Source organism: Mycetomoellerius zeteki, unplaced genomic scaffold (assembly GCF_001594055.1).
Source record: "Mycetomoellerius zeteki isolate Tzet28-1 unplaced genomic scaffold, Tzet1.0 scaffold85, whole genome shotgun sequence".
In the NCBI taxonomy this organism is placed as follows: domain Eukaryota; kingdom Metazoa; phylum Arthropoda; class Insecta; order Hymenoptera; family Formicidae; genus Mycetomoellerius; species Mycetomoellerius zeteki.
The window spans coordinates 884,434-904,775 of NW_017257883.1; the positions used below are offsets into that span (position 1 = coordinate 884,434).

At 32.8% G+C, this 20,342-nt stretch overlaps 1 protein-coding gene across 7 annotated transcripts in view; it reads left to right on the plus strand.

The window, feature by feature from the left end:
- Positions 1-20,342, plus strand: part of dnc (phosphodiesterase dunce) — a 212,451-nt gene that overhangs the window by 20,978 nt on the left and 171,131 nt on the right. For 4 of the 7 annotated variants that reach the window (XM_018459680.1, XM_018459681.1, XM_018459683.1 and 1 more), the window contains exon 1: positions 13,844-13,881. The exons of 1 other annotated variant lie outside the window; for it this stretch is intronic. Coding sequence is in view for 1 of the 6 variants with exons in the window: in XM_018459688.1 (XP_018315190.1) it covers positions 5,812-5,897 (86 nt within the window). In the remaining 5 variants the exon portion in view is untranslated. Of the gene's footprint in view, positions 1-5,629; positions 5,898-13,842; positions 13,882-20,342 lie in introns of those variants that run through there. 2 more of the 7 variants (XM_018459688.1, XM_018459679.1) reach the window with 2 other exon arrangements.

Genomic DNA, 20,342 nt, shown 5'->3' on the forward strand with positions numbered 1-20,342 from the left:
GTAATTATCGGATTATACATTGGGATTTCATATGAATTTTATAATGATTTCGGGGATTCTGTCCCACGATTACATTAAGTGATTAGCCCCTCATCAAATATACTTTCATTATTGGCTTATGTACTTTATTGCTATCGGACACTATCATGTAGATCGGTATTTGACCTCTCTTTCCGGAACTAAAACATCGTGTTTGCTAAATTACAGTTTACTATACTATCAAGTGGAAGACCAAATCGAACAGTTTCGGGCTGAATATCCGATAAATTTGCGTCGTATTAGCTGCGACTCGGCTACTCGTACAGTAGAATGGTCGAGTAGAATCGCGGAAGAACTCTATTGTGAATAACGATCGACTTTGTCTTGTATCCTTCTTTTTTCACGCCACTTTCATTTGCATTTTAATGCTCGTGCACTATCACTATTGTGTCCGACGTCTTACTCTTCTTTTCCACGCGAGCTGCTTATAATCATTAAATCCGTATTTTCGCACAGTCTCACCGTCTACTTACACATGAAAAATGTTCTTATTTTCTATGAGAATTTGTTAGCTCTTTTCCACTAAAATATTATAAAGTTATAATAAAATTTACATTTTTTAATATTATAACTTATAATAAAATGTATTTTAATTAAGGGCTTTGTAAGTTCTTCGTTTTATAATGTAGTTTACTAGAGTTTAAAGAGACATTTGTTTTTACTCTGTAGTATTATTTCGTAAGAACTGTCTTAACACAATTGCAATTTAATATCTGTACTATTTTTTAATAAAACTGTAAAGTTTTGAAACTAGAAACTGTAAAGTTTTCTGCAGATGATAATATTTGTTGCCTCTGTAAATTCGTTGAACATTCACGGATGGCAGCATCGCGTTGCACCTTTATCGGTAGCCGATCCCGCAGGGATGACTGGTCCGCACAATCATTTGGGTTTCAGACTCATGAACCCTATGGCTTTCAATACACTCACAAGCATTTACATATTTATATGTACATATTTTTGTGAATAATAGTACGATAAACATTTGAAAAATAGATGATGCAATTTAATTTAAGAATAATTAGGATAAGAACGAAAACAGAACTTCATATATATTTGAAGCAGAAGTTGAATTTAATTTTTATTTATTCCTTAATAAAAAATATCTGGTAGAGAGTCGATGATATGATAATTTTATTTTGAACGGCTTGAGTTTGAATATCTCAAGTGTGTATAATTACACTGTTTTACACCCAAATTCTTTCCGAAGTGCCATACATATAGTACATACCTTGAAAATGTTTCTGCGCTGAACACGATGCTGTTAGCAAAATTTGCATAACATGTCAGAATTTTGAATAAATTAAAATGAAATGAGCAAAAAATGATATTTTTGGTCATTTTCGACATTTTTTACGGTAAAACAAAAACTTGTTTGTAAGTAAAGTCTACAGCATCTAAAGACAATTTAAGAGATTTCAAATAAATTTTAGTTCATAATCGACTTTTTCATCAAGTTATCACTGCTTGAATTTTAGACTTTCTATAGTTACGCAGTTCAATAAAAAATTACTTGTTTTTTCTCTTTGAAAATTTTTTCGAGTTGAACATGATGCTAATATTAGAATTTGCATAGTACATCAAAATTTTTTAATTGGGGTGAAATGGATCAAAAAATCACTCTATTTTACACCGTAATTTTGTTAAATCTTTGTGTTACGCAATTTTAACGACGGCATCGTGTTCAGCGCTAACAAATCTTCGAGGTACATACTATAGCACTCCAGAGTAAAAAAGTGGATTTTTATCAAAGAGTGTTATTATTAATAACAACAGTAAATATTTCATAATCATTTTAAATATATTAATTAATATTGTTACCAGCAAAGCATTATTATTATATCCGTCTAATTAATTCAGATTAACACATATTCTTAGTCATATCAATAGTATATTCTTAATTATTTTTAAAAATAAATCTCTTGTTTTTCTTGCCCCTGTTATGCAAATCAATTTAAAAAGCAGAAAGAGAGAAAACCTCTCGGTCGCTGCTTAATGAAACGGAAAAAGATTGACCAACCCCTGATGTTCTTTTTACATAGTTGCTTCCACCATGATTGCATCCCTTTGCACGAGCGCGTTAGGGTAAAGATGTCATGGCAAAGGGTTAATAATATCGATTAATTATTTTTGCTTTTATTTTTATAAACTTCACTGCTTCTTGCATCGCATGCATCTTCTACGTAATATGTTTTTAAACAATTAAGTAGAAATCTTGTAAATAGTGCAGAAGACATTGTCATGTTTACTGAAAATTCCAAAAAGGTAAGGAAAATCTATAAATAGTGGAGAAAATTTTTATTTTGTAAATGAATTTTATTAGCAAACTCCGTATAAAGTATTTGTGTTTTCAAAAAAAATGATAAAGTATTCATGTTTCAAAGTGATCATATGTAGTTCAGTATTATTATTTTAAAATTAAGTTAATACTTTGTTAATATATCACCTGGGAATGAAATTATTCTTTTGCGAATATGTTAACTGTTTTATATAATCTCAAAATTAACAATTTCTTACAAAATAATGTATTTTCGTGGTAAAGTTATGCGGTCTAAATCAAAATTTATTTGAAAAAATTTCAAAGCCATCGAAATTTTATATCTTACTCGATTGATAAATAAAATATCACTAATTAGATTGAACGTAAAGTATACAGTTGATAATTAGTTTTTAAAATTAGTGCCTAATGTATGAATGAACGATCTCATTTTAATAAACTGTTTCTGAATCTGTGTGATAAAATCTCATTTATAATAATGAAAATGAATATTCCTGATTATAAGATTATATAACACCTGATATGGGAATACAATATCGCGTTATTGTTTTATAAAATCTTAAATAGATTTGTAACAAATTCTCTTTGAATAAAAAAAAATTACTTCATCTTTTTCATTTGCTCATTTATTTATTTCGCAGTATATCAACATTACTTCGTAATCTTCCATTAATAATAATTAAGTACAAGTTTCTTGTATTCTCTAATGCTTCATAAATTATTTGCGCTAATGTCAGATTTATTCTCATTAGTTGCGTGTTGCATAATAACAATGATATTGTGAATATATCTTTATCAGAGAGCGATTTTTTATAGGAAAAATTTTTTAATTATCCTGACCGTAGTTTGTCGTAGTTCCGTTTATAATAGTTGTGATTCACATATTCTCTAGCATCACGTTTCGTTCGCGATTGCCAAATTTGTGCAGAACCGCGAGAAAAATGTGGCGCAGCAACGAAGTGTTTCGCGATTTGACGTCTAAGTTGGCCATCGCGATATTTGGTTTCCCAAAATACGAGTATTATAATTGGCCGACACCCACAATTTATATGGAGGCAGCGTCGCGCGCCACCGGGATTCCACGATTATAATAAATAACCGACGACCTTGCGTCTCGTTCGACTTTCCTCCCTCTTTAGTGATCTAAAAAAAAAAAGGCGTAATTATCTGGCATTTATTTCCCTTGCATTCTGCAACTTGCAGGATTTACTTAATTCGAAGACAGGCTACTTGTGAAGGATCATTTATTGAGATGTAACTCATTTTCTAATCGTATCTTGACGTAAACTAATAATCCCCATTAGTTAACATTTGTCACAACTTTGGCAGATATTTGCACAACATGCCGGATGTGGATACGTGCTCTGTAGCAAGCCGAAATTTCATCTCGTATAGTGCACTTCAAAGTATATCTATAATTTAGTGATTCACTAGTACATGGATGTTTTAATATTTGTGGATACTTGCCAGCTCCATTCTCGATTATAAAACGGAAAATATATGCATAAATTATTAATATAATTTTGCCTGCAAAAAATGTTGTTGAAGATAAAGATTTTAGACATTTTTTTATTACATATTATACATCTGTTACACTGAAAAAAATTTACTGAATTTTATTAAGTATTTATTTAAATGATACTAACGAAATATTTACTTACAATGAGTAAAGATTTATTTAAAATAAAAAATTATACTTAAATTAAATGAATATAGATTTAGTAAACATTTTGTTAGTACTACACTGGAAAAAAGATTGGCTGCTGCAGCAAATTAGATGGTAAAATATGGCATAGCATTTTTAATTGGTTGCAACAGCCAATTTTTGGTTGCCTATCTGCAATGTCAGTATAGGATTTCGATAGACTAACACAACCAAAAATTGACTGCTGCAACCAATTAAAAATGCTATGCCATATTTTACCATCTAATTTACTGCAGCAGCCAATCTTTTTTTTCAGTGTATTCAAACAAATGTTTAATAAAATTCAGTAAATTTTTTTCTGTGTATCTACGGTACCATTTTTGAGAGAAATTTGTAGATTTCATTCATATATTTGTATATACTTGACTTATAATTGGCGTGCGATCTTGCATGCATTTCAAGGTGTATGATTGGAGCTACTGTGATTTAACAATAATGTCTTTTGTACTCTTGCCAAGGGAAATAATGTCTTTATTAACAGGTTTGTAATTTGCGATTGGGGTAGTAATAATACCGTACAGGATGAAATCATGGATTAATGTGCATCATACATTTTCATTTTTGTTGTTTAAAGGATATTATATTGCTATTTAAAAAATATTTTATTTTAAGTACATATCTTAGCTTATAATAATAATACGATAAGCGTAAAAAATAGAGGCTATTAATGGTTAAAGGAAACATGTGGGAAGACAAGGAGCAGCGGTGAAATTAGATTAATGCGGAAGGCGACATTTACACCATGACTTACGCACGACGACATAAAAGAAGCGAGCATAAAAAAGATATCATGATGTATTTACGTGTGTCGTGACTCCGAAAATCGTACAAACTACGTATACGTGAGAAAAGCGACAGCGTTCAAAATAATCCGAGTCGCTCTATAAATACAATACGACATTCAGTCGTATGCGGTGCGTCGCGATGTCCAGATGCGTCCCTCATCTATTCGTTCAGCGACAGTTTATTTAATTACCGGTTCCGTGATTGATTGGTGCGATCAGTGAATCGTGCTTAAGACAGTTAAGCTAGGAAAATTTTGTTCATCTTTGAAATTCGATTGTTTAAGTGTCAACGATGTGAACAGCGAAGAACTGTCTTATCTATTCGAGGACAGTAATAAAGCAGGGTGACGTATCTTGAAAAAAAATTTATTTACGAAACACTTTTTTGTCAGTATACTTTATATACGTCTATAGTTTCGTGGTCGGCAGTGCATGTCGCGAGTAATAATCGGCGATTGTGATCTATTCTTGCGCAACAAAACGTTTATTGGCGTCTTCGCCAATTAACCATATTACGGCATAACAAACGAGATCGATGCAATACAATTGTATAACGTGTAACTAAATAAATTAATCGATTTTATTTTCCAACATACAGATTTGATTATAATAAAAAATATAATCGAGTCCGATGAAAATCATCCAATTATTTCATTGTAATAAATTTTACAAATATATCCTGTACAACATTGCGCGGGTTTGATTGTAAAATACAATACATGAATATAATGATTTAATCATAAATTCCTATGAGGATACGATGAATATACTTTTGCGTATAAAAGCGGGTTATAGTGGTCCAAAAAATCTCGCTCGCGAAATCTGCTCGGTGATTCTGGAATTAATGTGCTACAATTTTAGATGAATCGGGACGTGTCGCGTGTTGCTTTTAATACAGCTGTGCGTGTCGTTGTGTCGTGAAGAAACTACGGTCACGCCGTCGTCGGCTAAGTGCGTACGTTTTAAGAGCGGCCGCGAAAAATTCATCACGTCGCTCCACGAGGATGGAGAGACTAAGCGTGGCGGAAGCGTTGCGCCGAAAAGACAGGAGGCGTCGTAGGGGATGGACAGTGGTTGGGCATGAATTGCGGTGAGTATTCTAAATCACGTGAGAATTTGGCCGTTCCCGCTCGTGGATAAGATATCTGTCAACGATTGAAATCAACGACCAGGTGCAACTGTCACGGTAAGCTGAGCGTGCGGCAGGCAAAGAATGTTTTCGGTCGAAACTCCACTCTAGAGATTGACGAAAATAAAACTGCACCGTGTATCCGCGCACGAAACGACCTGGATTTTTTCGTGGTACTGATGAAAACGATCATCTATCATGATATATATATATATATAAGTGTTGATTTTTGTCAAACAAAAAATAGGAAAGAATGACTTTCAATCAACTTTTCGTGAAGCAAACATTGTCACAAATATGGTGAAAATATCTTAACACATGCTTAATTGCATTGTTTTAATTATTATTTTAATTACTGTAGACTTTTAGAATCTTCTAATTTTACGGAATAAAATCTGAAAGATCGTTTATTTACTTATATTATACTTTATTATTTTTTTAAATATATTGTGTGTTCAAATTTGTATCTGTCACGACAGTAATCAAGTTGCTTTATCGAGCGATAATCCATTGAAAAAATGTGGTGTAGTCTACTTAAACCGGTAACTGGTAACAGTAACTACACTGCATCTGCTGGTAAAAAGATCATGGTACCGCCATCTTTCGCGATATTGCCTGGATTTCACTCTTCTCTGCTATACATATTTAACAGATCGATACTGTGGTTCAGTAGTCTCTCTCCTGCAGTTTTACTTAACCAAGTCGATAAACTAGATTTCATATTTTGAACTTTAAACATATTATTAAATTTGTCAGTAACTTCAGAATATATCATTTAGCGATAGATAAGCTAATATTTCTTTATTTAAAGAAGAAGTACTGAAAATATTTACCATTTTATTAGAAAATAATTTCTCTTTTTATTATACTTTAAAGTCTCTATTTTTATAGTTTAATTCTTTAACTTTCATGTACAGTTTCTAACACTTCTGAATTTTAAGATTTAATTAAAAAGTAATGACTTTATCTTTGCTGTATACATATACTCAGAGATAATTTTTAATACAAATTTTTCATCATTTTAATACATTTCAATAGAATATTAAGACACAATACATTTAACGAATACGGAGAAACTTTGCATAATACGTATTTACAGATAAAAGATATTTCTGAATGACAGAAATTAATTAATTCTTTCGTGAATATTTATTTAGAGATTTCGTCAGTGAAACATCATTTTCGTGTAATTTATAATGATATATTATATCGAAACGATATATGCTGAATACTAATCACATGCTAATAATATTATTCTGACGATCGGTACTTCAATTTATATGTACTGCGGATTATAGTTTTACGTCACTTATAATCGATTACAACTCAATGAATTATATAATAGCTATTATAAATATTTCGAAAATCCGTATAAAACAATTTATCCATATGGTTTATCTATATACAGTTTATCACAAAAGCATTTTTGATTTCAGCTTAATGGAAGGATTTTCCCGAGGGAAGGTTTCATGCGTGATCGTTGCGAATTGCATGTTCATAATTCAAATCAAATGCAGAGCATTTCATGTTAGACTAGAAGAGTAGCTTGAGGTAATATTTATCACTAAAATGCATGAGTGCGAAATCTCACAAGTTGTTCTATTCCAACGATTTAAATAAATGAGTATCGCAATATTGTCAATTAAAAATAGCTTTTATCTTATAATTTATATTTTTTAAATGATAGTAAAATAAATTTTTTATGAAACAAATTCTTTTTTGTTAATTGATAATTTTATAGTACATTTAAAACTTTGTTCATTATTTATTTAATAATTAACAAAGTTTTGAATGTGCTATAAAACATATCTACTGTAGTTAATTGTTTATTTAACATATCGACACATTAAGAAAGAAATATGGTCAATTTTAATAAATATTTAGTTCACTACTAGAGGAGAAGGTGATATTATGGCCAGTGTATATATTGTAGCCTCCCTTAATATCTCCGTATTATATAGCGAATCCTAATGAACACTTAAGGAATTATTAGTTCAGTAGCTCGTCGTTACACCATGACACTAATAGACCTGTTCTTTTTACTGAACTGGTGCACACGGTGCAATAAGTTGAAGTGAAACAGATATACGTTTGTTTCATTTCAACTTATTGCACTGTATGCACCAGTTCAGACGGTGCAGGCAAAAAGAATAGGCCTAATATTACCAATACTCAATAGCCAGCATTTATTATAACGCATTTTTACTTTCAAGTATTTCGAAACGTTTCTGAGGTATATTTTAGCATTTAATTACATCTGCTTCTTCATTTTTCTTAAACTTGAGCGTATTATCACATAAATATATGTATATATTTTTGAGTGTTATTTGCTACTTAATATTTTATTTCACTGTATATATTTTGAATTATGCAAATTTAAACATACCATTGCATTTTGCTAATGTGGCCCTCTATGGATATTGATTACTCACGACCTCTTTTTTGAGGTTTTCATATCAAAATAATTATTTAATAATTGATTGTAGCTGTACTATTAATCTATAGCTTTTTTATATTACGTGTACTATTTTTAGTACTGAGCAGCTTATATACAGAAGTTATGTGAATATATATACATTCATTTGCATAGATTTTAAAATATTTTACTTTTTTATTAATTTTGTAACCAAATTAATACTGTTTTCTAAACAAAATTAATATTTTAAGGCTATTTTTATGAAAGGCCACATTATCATTCATTTTTTCTTCGAGTCATTATGCAATGTCGCCACATTTTTATTAATAGTATCCTAAGTAATAAATATTTCGTAACTTCGAGTCCAGAATCGATTCAACGACATTTTAATGAATATAATTGTCAAGTTTTAAAATTAAATATTGATTATTAACGAAGTTATTGTGTAAAATGTAATTGGAGTGCCATAATCCACCTTCTCCTCTACCAACTAAACATTTACAATAAATAAATATTCGTTCAATAAAGAGAATGATATTGTTAAATCAAATTAATGGTTCTTGTATCAAATAAATACTTATAACTTTATATTTAATAAATATTTAGTTGGCTGTATTCAACTAAATATTTATTAAAATTGACTATATTTTTTCTCATTGTATAATATTTGTAGCGATAACAAATTGGTTGTATAGACTAAGCTACTTATATGTCTATTGCGATTCCATTTATACCTATCCATTTATATTGTTTTCTTTTCCTGCGCAAAACTATGTATTTAAGTAGTTAAAATAGAAAGAGGTACACTTTATTACCTTTATATGGAGATTATGCACTACATAGATTCTTCGCAACGTGATGCTCGGAAAATTTTACAAGCTTGCGTTGTCCCAGCGCGGTGTTCAAATTTTACAACGCGGTGCTTTGCTTCGAAAATTTATTGTTCACAATGCACGTATAAATTTCACACGCGGAAACGACTCACCGTAAAGTGCAGATGTTGCGCTCAATGCATACCGCAGTGAAGAATGCACATGAAAGAAAAATATAATGGGAATTAAAAATCATGACTATTTGCGTCGTTTCTTATAATAACGAGAGACAATCTATATGATACTTAATAAAACATTCGTATCCGTAACAAAAATATCAATTTTATTAATTTACCATTTTTGCGAGTCTTTTTATGAGAAAAAATAGACTTGTCAACAGGATTCAGATTTATATAACGTAACATACCTTTAAATTGAAGAAACATGTACATTGTATGAATGTGCTTTTAGAGAAACATTTTTATAACCCCAAAGGAAAGAGGATACCTATATATGTATATGCGCATATAGTATTTCTCTTTATTTACCTTCAAGATATGTGATATGACTTCAGTCGCTTTATTTCCCATATATCGGGTTAATGTATGGAAATGGACCATTTCTGTGCGTCATCGTCAATATGATTGCTAATATTCACGTGAATAACATCACGTGATATCGCGTATACAGAGTTCCATTCGTAATCTCTTGCATAAATTGCCAATATTTGAAATTATTTCATCCCGGTGATTAATAATCAGCGTCATCACGAAATCTTCTCGCGACGGTACAAAGTGCACGGTTGAATCGATCCAAGAGTGAATGAGAGTGTGTGTGTGTGAGAGTGTGTGTGTGTGTGTGAGAGTGTGTGTGAGAGTGTGTGTGTGTGTGTGTGTGTGTGTGTAAGAGAGAGAGAGAGACAGAAAGAGAGAACTATCTCAAGCCCACGAGAACGTGAATTTGAAAGCTGCCAAACTTTATAGCCGATTGTCACGTGAACCTTTATCGAACTAATTTCTGGCGCTTGCCAATCTTCGTTTCTTACGGATTATCGCCAATTCGAAATAATGAAAAAATCACACTGATTTTATTCCATCCGATTAAATTCGGCTTTCATTTTATTACGATTTACACCAAAGGTTTAAGAAAGAAATAAGATCTGTTATATACTTACACAAGCTGTGCTGCGAATTAATTAACTCTCTAAATTTTTCAGAGTATTTTTATATGTGTTTTTTGAGACAGAAATGATTGTTTGATAGTTAAAAAACGCCAAAATTTTGTTTCATCAAAATGGCATGATTAAATTATTTCTTGATTACAAATTGCGATTAATGAATTCTGTATATAACTGCAGTCATTATCAGCTATCTAACTAGGATTTGCATTGCATCGTTATTCATTGAAAGACGCCTGCTGTTTCTCAATAATATCTCCTTCCTTTACAGGAAACTGTCTTAGTTTGTGTATGTCAATGCATACCACGTGAACTGAGGAGTTCTTCGTATCGGCGTATATATATCATATTCTTTAGATCTCTTTTCAACACGTTCTGCTTATATTCAAAACCAAGTTTAAACTTGCTACTCACCTATTGATTAAATAGACAATGACTCATCGTTACGGCAGCTTAAGTTTCCTAATCTCATAAAAGAAACAGATCCGTTTAGATCATCTCGTTCACTTAAAGAAAAATATACTAAACGTGATTATCGCCGAACGTATCAATAATTTCGTAGTGATTGCTCTTTGATCTGTTTGTCGAATAATATCATCAAATGTAATCTTGTACATCAATCACATTTCCACCCAATATTCCGCAATATTTTTTCAATGACAGGTGAATTGAGTTTGGTGTTTATCAGGAGAACGAGTTTTGTTCCTTAGAAAATCAATTCACACAAATGGGATGCTATGCTATAATATTTTGATACATTTGATAGGATAAATTTCTAATCGACGAATTATTAATTATCAGTTACGAGACATCAGCATCGATATGTGATCTTTAATCAACCGTCATATTCACTTTTTAAATTGAATTGTCATCGTTTTATGTTTTTGTATCTCACGAGTTGGTAAACGTCGTTAACGAAAGAATAAGCTCTCGTGTTTGGGGTGGGCACGTTGCTACAAAATCGTGCACTTATGTGTACGATGTACGCTCAAGCGCAAAATTGTTTCGCTCAGAGATATTTATTTTCGGTAAGTTTTTGCAACGGTCGCGAAGGATGTATAAAATCGATAAATTATGAACCGCATATTTCGTTGAAATTAAATTTTATACACGCCGAGTGCTTCATTATGAACAATATCGTTACGAACGTCGCAAATCCGCATGAGCTAAGTACATAATTCGTACAGTCAACATATTAATCTGGATAACTCATTGCGTCTATGCCCTAACTTTGTGACGTGGATAAAATGAATCTCCGTAGCGTGAAAACTCGTTTTCGCTCCGGGTCTGGTAGATTATAGCGGGCTCGGCGAGAGATACTGTTTTATGTCTCCTACGGAGTACATCGGACGGACTTATCCCATCTCGATGAAGAAGCTCTAAAATGTGCTTTGCGTGGGAAGAAAACTCTCTAGAGAACTACATCTTTCGTTTTAGCTCGTTTCCGCGCTCAGCGAAGGGCAGCCTTTCCCGTATCTCACTTAATAATAATGTGCCACGTTGAATTGATTGGTTCAAGACCCTTGGCCCAAAACTATATTGAATAAATCAATTCTTAACCGTAATAACTAATATAAGACTCACAACATCGATTGTACTTTCACTAGCAGCACATTTTACAAATTCTTTTCTAATATTATGATAAAAATTCCTATTTGATATTATGATTTGATAAAATCCATGCATATTTCAGTAATTGTTTAATTTGGCCGTTAGCCAAAGAATAGCAGCTTCTTATTTTATTTGATCAAAACACTATATCTATCTTTAGAATATTTGAATATTTTGCTTTTATCGTAATAAAGTTTGCTTACACAGTTGGAAAAAATGTGTTGAATTTAACATAAATCGCATGTCCCAAATGGTCCATTCAAATTTTTGGGTTAATTTAACACAAAATATGAATGTATTCGAAGGTTACACAAATATTACGTAAAAGAATACATACAAAAAAGGTAATATCGACACAGTTTGTAAATAACCCCCACCCCCCCGTGTGGAAGTATATTTTTTTAAGAAAATTAACATTTGTGATATGTTAAATCAACACGTATTTTATTCATTTGTCTTATTTTAGAATTTACGTTTTAAAACACATTATTTTTATGTTACTTGTTCACTTACTCATAAATTGTGTCATTTTGATACTGTATTGTGTCATTTTGATATTGTATCACTTTGATAAGAAACAGTGAATATCAATTTCACAAAAAATCTTTAAATAAAACATAATCACATTATGTTAAATTAACATTCGAATATGTTAAAAAATTCAACACAAACTGTTAACACAAACGTGAATGGACCGTTTCCAACACAAATATACAAATTTTTTTTTACTGTGTTTAACTTAGTTGGAAAATTGGAAAAAAATATTTCGTTGGAAAAAAAACGTGTATCGAGGCACGATTTTTAGTTTTAGTATATTTAATTAGTTTGCTTTTACCATTTCAAATTTTGTTCAGTGTAACTTAATCAAAAGATTGGAAAAAAAGTATTTCGTTAGAAATGTGTATTCATTCATACAAACGTTATTAGACACATGCATGCTTAGATATTTATGACTGCAGAATTACATAAAATAATACTTTTACTTTCGCGTATTGATGCTACGATATAAATTTAACGAAAAGATATAATTTGAAAGACTGAAACTGTGATCCCTCGTGCACTTCGCACTTTCCCAGTTTCCTCTTTGATACTATCACATCAGCCTTTTCGATCTAATATCGCATGGACACAGTGTTTCACTAATGTCGTTAGCTTCTCGTGTTCCTTCTCTCAGCCTGTCATGCGTGATTGACGACGACGCTTCGTTAGATGCGTCGATGGGCAGATGCATGGGCAGGTACAGGGGAGCGAACACCGACGAACTCGAAATGCCAAACGACAAAGATAGAAAACCACAAGCGAGAAAGCGAGTGACAACCGGTCGGAGAAACAGCGAACAGTGAGACGATGGTCGCAGTTCGCACACGTTTACAGAGAGCATGCCCGCAGCAGCGGGTGAGCACGATGACGCTCCTCCTCGCTCCTCGCCAACTGGGTTCGCAAGGGGGCAGCTCGTCGACGCTCTCTCAGTCCAACAGCACACGCGACCTCGCGCGGTTCACGCGACCTCGTGCTCGTACTTGTCATCCCCCTCACCCTGCGAGTCACCTTTGAGTCTTGTGTCTTCATCCCTCGTACCAGTCCTCGTTACTTCCATTGACGGAAGTTTGAACGCAGACGGTTTCGACGCGTCCCAACGACTGACCAGTGTATAACCGACGACGTCCAGTAGAAACCCTCGTGGGTCCGAGTTGCACCGACCGACAAGTTGTTAACTAACTCCTGGATTAACAGTACTCTCTGTAGATCGTGCGCTTGGTCACGACACGGGTGAAAGGGAAGAAAATCTGGTTATCCTTTGGAATAAGGCTAACTAGCGTTACTGTGGCTAGTTCGCAATATCTTCTGTGTCCCAAGTGAATTTTCACAGCGTGTACGCGGTGCAAATACAAAGGGCATCGCGAAGAGAGGTTCCACGAGCACTTGACGGTGAGCGTCCACTTCGGAAGTAGAAGAGTCACTCGGATTACGATTGCTCGCATCGTTTGCGCGGATTTGCTTTCCGTAAATTCGATCGATTAATTACGAAGTTCGCGTGAGGTCCTCGGTTCCATTTATCTCACGGAGAGAGCTTCCGTGGCTCCGTTAGCTTTTGTAATTAGCAGGGTATGTGAGAACACGGGGGATGGAAACTTCATTAGGTATAATAGCACCTAGTGAAGTTTTTCTTTTTTCCTACGAAGTTCCGGCGGTCGACATTTCGGTCTTTATGAGAGCTGTGGCGTGGAAATTTCTGAAATGAAATCGGAATATAATGCTGCTCCTTCTATAGAAAGAGGAGATTACGAAGTCAATCCCCAATATCTTCGTCGAATATAATTATATTTAAAAACAAAAATCCAATTTAATTGTTTCCAAAGTGACAAGAATTTGTTACGTGTGAAAACATTTATCGAAGCACTTTGATAACGAAACCATGCGGACGATGCGAGTGAGTAATTCGATGTAAATACATTTACTTGTATATAATTTATGATTATCTTGTATTTGTCATTAAATTTATATTAATGTAGTATTTTGAGATAAATTTTAAATTTCTTATATTATTTCAATATTATTTTAACTTTTATTGTACAGAAATAAGCATATTTACATATTTACGGCAGGAAATTGCGTGAAGCGATAAGAAATAATGATAGGAGATAATACTGTTTAAATGTTATCACGATCTTTTTCTGCCTTGGAGTACTTGGAGCTATCGAAAAATATTTTTATAACATTTACAGATGTGTACTTTGCGAAACTACTCTCTCTCTCTCTCTCTCTTTTTTGCTTCTTTTAAAATAATTCTCCACGTGTCTTTAAATTAATAACTTAAAAAACTTACGCAGTTACAGCGCGAACTTTAAAACAATAAAGTTTCCCTAACGACTAAAGTGTTTTCGAGCTAGTGAGAGTTTCGGTTTATCTCGTTATACGTTATCTCGTTACACGACGTTAGAAATAAATGACGAGAAGCCGAACAGCTAAATTTCTGGTGTTACGCGACGATTACGCGCAATTTAATTGCCGAATAGATTCAGTGAATCAAATTCACAGATGAAATTTGCACGCAACGGGCTCATCTCTTCGTAGTTGCGTGTAAATCATCACGGAACTAGCGTTATAATCTTCTTATCTTCGTCCAACTTTAAGAATGCGAATATGCATCGCGGGACGAATATCGTCTCATTTTCCCAACGGTATCTCTCAGCAGGTGATGTATTCAGAATCACCTCGCAAACATAATAGGAAAGCACGCGACAAACCGACATCATTAATTAGCGATGCACGCGAACATGATAACCTTTTCGTGCGTAATGACAAGATAAAAGGTAGCTATTGTATCATGAAACTAGATTTCTCTTCTTTCAGCATGGGACTCATTATGAATTGATCATTTCGATTTTGTTCGTGTGACATCTCATTCAGTCACTTTGTGCCATACGAGTTTGTCGATCTTTCATGCGCAGGACATACTTTTTCTATAAAAAGATATAACACGCTCTCCTCGCGTGACATTTGAGATACGTAGTTTTCAATTATTCAAAGAGGAAATGTTTATCTAGTAGATAAAACATCGCGCCGCAGCTCGTGGTGTATCGCGATCAATTTTTTTTCCTAACTACCTGTCCTTTCACCTGCGGGTAGTAGTGCGATGACAGTAGTGGAAAGAATATAGCCGGGCAAACAAAAAAGTTTGCCTTTATCTCGTTTCAAAACTGACACTAAGAGGGTCCCGTTGAGGGTATAAAGGGAGCGTAACATTGCCTGTAAGAACTGCGCACGATAATGAGAATACAAATTGTTTTCGGAAGAGAATTATTATGGTATCACCTGTGTAAATAAAACGTTGACAGGTTACTGTAAGAAAATTGACTCTCACTAGTGCTCATTACGACGTACCTTGATAGATTCCATCGACGTACTACGCTTTGCCGTAGAACAAGTTCTTTGTTCAGCCTTAAAAGTTTGAACCTTGAACTCAGCAAAGAAAAGGCTTGACATTCTACAGAGCTCTTTAAATTTTTAATCAATAAATCGGTAAACTAGATGACAGCGCAATATCGCGTTTAACATAATCGGACGATTTTTATCGAGTTCACTTATCAAATGCGATTTAATGATAATATCGAGTATTTTTGCAACTTTCTGGCTTTGTTATTGCAATTGCGAACATTATTTTTTCAATACATTGAATTAATTTCCCAGTACTGACGCAGTTTCGAAACATTTATAAATACACTCTTGCGCTCGACTTTACAATTGAAATTTGATGAAACGAATATAGGCCAAACGCATAACGGAATATTTGCTACAGCTACGGCTCTGATAGGTGGAAAAAAAATATCATTTTTTATCCAAGCCGTTCATGAATCTCTTACATTCAATTAGCCTGAGCACACTAACGTTGTAGGAAAAAATTCATTTAATTATTTTGAAGAAATATACGAGATATTTTATAATAATGATATCATATGCGGTCAGCTTTGATCGCATTGGCACACGGATAAATTAAATAAAAGCATTCAATTAAACCATATTTTTGTGAACCGTTATGTATTACGCATGAATTATTTCCGTTTTATTCTAAATAATATCTCTCGTTAATGAAATGGAATCACCAAATTTTTATCGATATAACAGAAACGATATCGATTTAACATAACACGCAACACGGTACTCCAATAAGTCATTAATCCAAAATGTTCGGTTGTATACACAACTCTGTGCTCGCCGTCGAATCCGTTAATTGATCTATTTTCGCTCTGTTATTCTTTTTACCCTCGTCGAATTCACGATCCATTCGTTGCGCGAGATCAGGACGCGAGGACGGATCTTCTGTCTTTTCCGCTCTCCATGTCGCGGCGAATTTAATTATATCCGGAAAAAATGTTGCGTGCCTGTGTGTGCATGACTGCGTGCAGACCGTGTGCCAGAACTAACTTTGTTTTCCGCCAAACTGCTGTCGACATTGACACTTGGAGCAGCCGGTGCTCGCTGTCACGTGATAGCGCGTCGATAGACGTCGCATCGTGCGTCGCTCAGTGCGGTATCAGGGCGGAAAGTAGGTCGTCGTGCTGAGAAAAGCCGCACCTGTACAAAAAAAGTGCAGCACGGTCTTTCTGCAGCCTTTATTTTTGCAAATTTCGCGCATATCGAAATTTATTCTGCGAAATATACCGTAACTCGTATTCGTTTTTTTATTTTTTTACTTCTCCCGTTCGACAGTTTAACGACCAACTCACCTCGCTTTGTCGCTCGATTGCTCTTCTACGATCGTTTTTTATGACATTGAGCGATATTTGGGCGTGGATAACCGATATGCGAAGTGCGATTTAGGGAATAATATTTCGTTTGAGATCGAATTTCTAAAAGTCTGTTGAAGAGAACGATTAGTGACGCGATACAGCTGTAACATCAATGATGACATTATATTTTAACAGAATTAATCATTTTAAAGAAAACACTGTCATAAAATCCATAATTACAAGAAAAACTGAAGTTTAAAACAAAAAAGCATTGTGTGCAATGAAGCTCCAATATTTGATATTTTTGGAGCAAACTTCTTTTTATAATAAGTGATAAATGTGCAACGGTAACTGTGTCCAGCAGAAATGACTTTGATAAAATATTTAGATGTTTATAAAAATATACTATGTAATATTTTTTTGAAGAGTACGCATTTTTTTATATGAGGCACACATTCGAAAAAGTATTACTCGACTTTGATGTAACCAATATGACTTGCGGGGGTTTTAGACATATATAGTGACATTGAATTGCCCCGCCTTGACAAGTTTTGCAAATCAAGGAAAAAACACGAATCGATAGTAGACAAAGGAATAGGGAATTTACGTTACTAACGATATTTCTCGATACTCGTTAATTTTAACGATTTCTATGTAACAACCGTGCTGGTTATTTTTCTCATGATGATCAATGACGAATAGTATCAACAAGATATAATGGATCCGGCAAGCAGTTTATTTTATAATGAACGACTTTCGATGAAACGTTGACGAGTGATTGGACATTTTTTTTTAATAAAAATCATTATTCTGTTATAAAAATTAATATGCGTTAGGGCTTCATAATGAATTTATAGAATTTTCTATCCCTTTATACAATATATGCTGTGAAATTATATATTGTGTGAGTATAATCTTTTCGCTTTAAATTATTTAAAGATATAATTTCTTAAAGGGAACACGCGTTTAATGAAATCTTTTGTCAGATTCTCTTTTGACTTTGGAAGAGTTTATAATAATGTTTTCAACATTTCTTTTGTCTTGACAAGATAAATTTTAATTTCTCCAAGAATTGTGCACTTTAGTTTATTTCAGGGTATCATCTCAACTTGGAGCTTGTTTACTTTTGCAGTACAATACCCCGGACTAATTGAGATAGATGCTTTTACAAACTTTTCTAACACTGCGAATGCACAATGTCAGGAAAGAAGGGAAACAAACAGGAACTAAATTGTTTAATTTTTTTATTAACTTTACTGAAAAAGATGAGCAAGTAACTCTGCGTGTTGGCTTTGAGAAATTAAAATATAATTGAAAAAACATTTCCATGCGTAAATTGACACATTTTGACTATGCAAAATTTAATTTACTTGTTACAAATTCTAATTATAACTTTAATTATGATTAAAATATCGTACATTATTTCATGTTTTCTCAAAAATTTATTTCTTTGAATAATTGCAATAATAAAACGTTAAAGTTTAGTAATCGATAAAAGTAATTGAAAGGCTTTGTCGGCTACTGCGTTTTGTCTCGTGAATAATCTAAATATAATTTAAATCGTGAGGATGTCATTCAAATATATATATAACAATCATAGCTTACATTGTTATACTTTCAGCAGCACTGGCAAAGTTAAATGGATCGCGGACACTCAATGGATGTTGTATTATTAACACATTTGCTTCATAATGCTTGGGAAATTGCTCGTTAATACCTTAACTCATGGTCTCTCTGCAAACAGGAGAAATGTATCGGGAAATTGAACATTATAATGTTCACAATTAACGTATTGATATTGCTATCTTAACAATCTTGATCGTTCATTTACATTTTTATATTTCTAATTTTTTCCTTCTTAATCATATCTTTGTTACCACTATGTATAATATTGTTTCTGTTGTATTTTTTTTTCTATTCTTTATTAAATACAATATCTTATATAATATTTAAAAATGCGAGAAATGAATTCAAACTAGCAATATTTTTATTTCTCTCTTTTTTTTCATCTGTTAGTAGATACGTTAGGTAACAAGTAATTTTTTTTCCTGGTGATATCCAATCCGCCTCTTCGCGGAATTGATATTCGATCCGACAACTAATTATACGTGCCACGATACGAATATATGGTGTTATTAGAAAACTTTCCGAACTTTGCGTCCGGGGAAATGCATCTCTATAAATATGTAAGTACCATCGTGTCATTCCTTTAGTTGATTGTATAATTATGGCCCGGATTAAGAAAGGCAATTTTTACGATATTTTTAAGAGCTTTATTACAGCAATTCATTAAACTTAAATTAATTTATTTGAAACGTGAAAAACTTCGTTTGCTTTTAACATTAGAAGTACCAAAATGTTTCCTACTTACTAAAAGTACAAAGCGAAATTACTATAAAAATGAAAATTGATAAAGCAAATATTTTATTAGTATAAAGGACATAATTATTTATTAATTATAAGATTAACAAATTTCAGAATTCTTTTTAAAACCTTTTATATGAAAAATATGATATTAATCTAAAAAATAGAAACTGTCAATATATATATATATATATATATAATGCTCGCTCGATCTATTACTATTTCTATTGTTAAAAAAGTCACGTAATGTCAAATCGAATTTTATTGTTATCTGTGGTATTGATTGGATACTTTTGCTGTATGTCTTCAAATAAAAAATTATACACTTCAATTGCTAATAAAAAATTTTTGATGGATTTACACTCTGGAGATTTCAAAAAAAGCTGTAGCGAACCGATTGTCTATTATCGACAATCATTTCACTCGACGTTTAATAAATTGCTTCGTCAATCTACTTTCCTGTGAATCTGCATATTTATGTAGATCTATATTTTGATCTCGCTGTCAGATGAATTTAACACGTTAAAGAGAAAGACATTTTTCGTTTCTCAAATCACACAAGTTCACGGAAGAATTTTATAGCAATATTATAATACGATCATAATATCACGCATAACATTTATCGGGTATTATGTTTCTATGTACTTCATTTTACTATAAAATTATTTGATCTATATATATATTTAATATCCTTTTTATATGAATTTTATTTATGAATTAAATGCAAATTGCTAACGCGTTGAAGATACCTCTTGATATATTCGGAAATAAAATATTTTATCGGAGAATATTTTG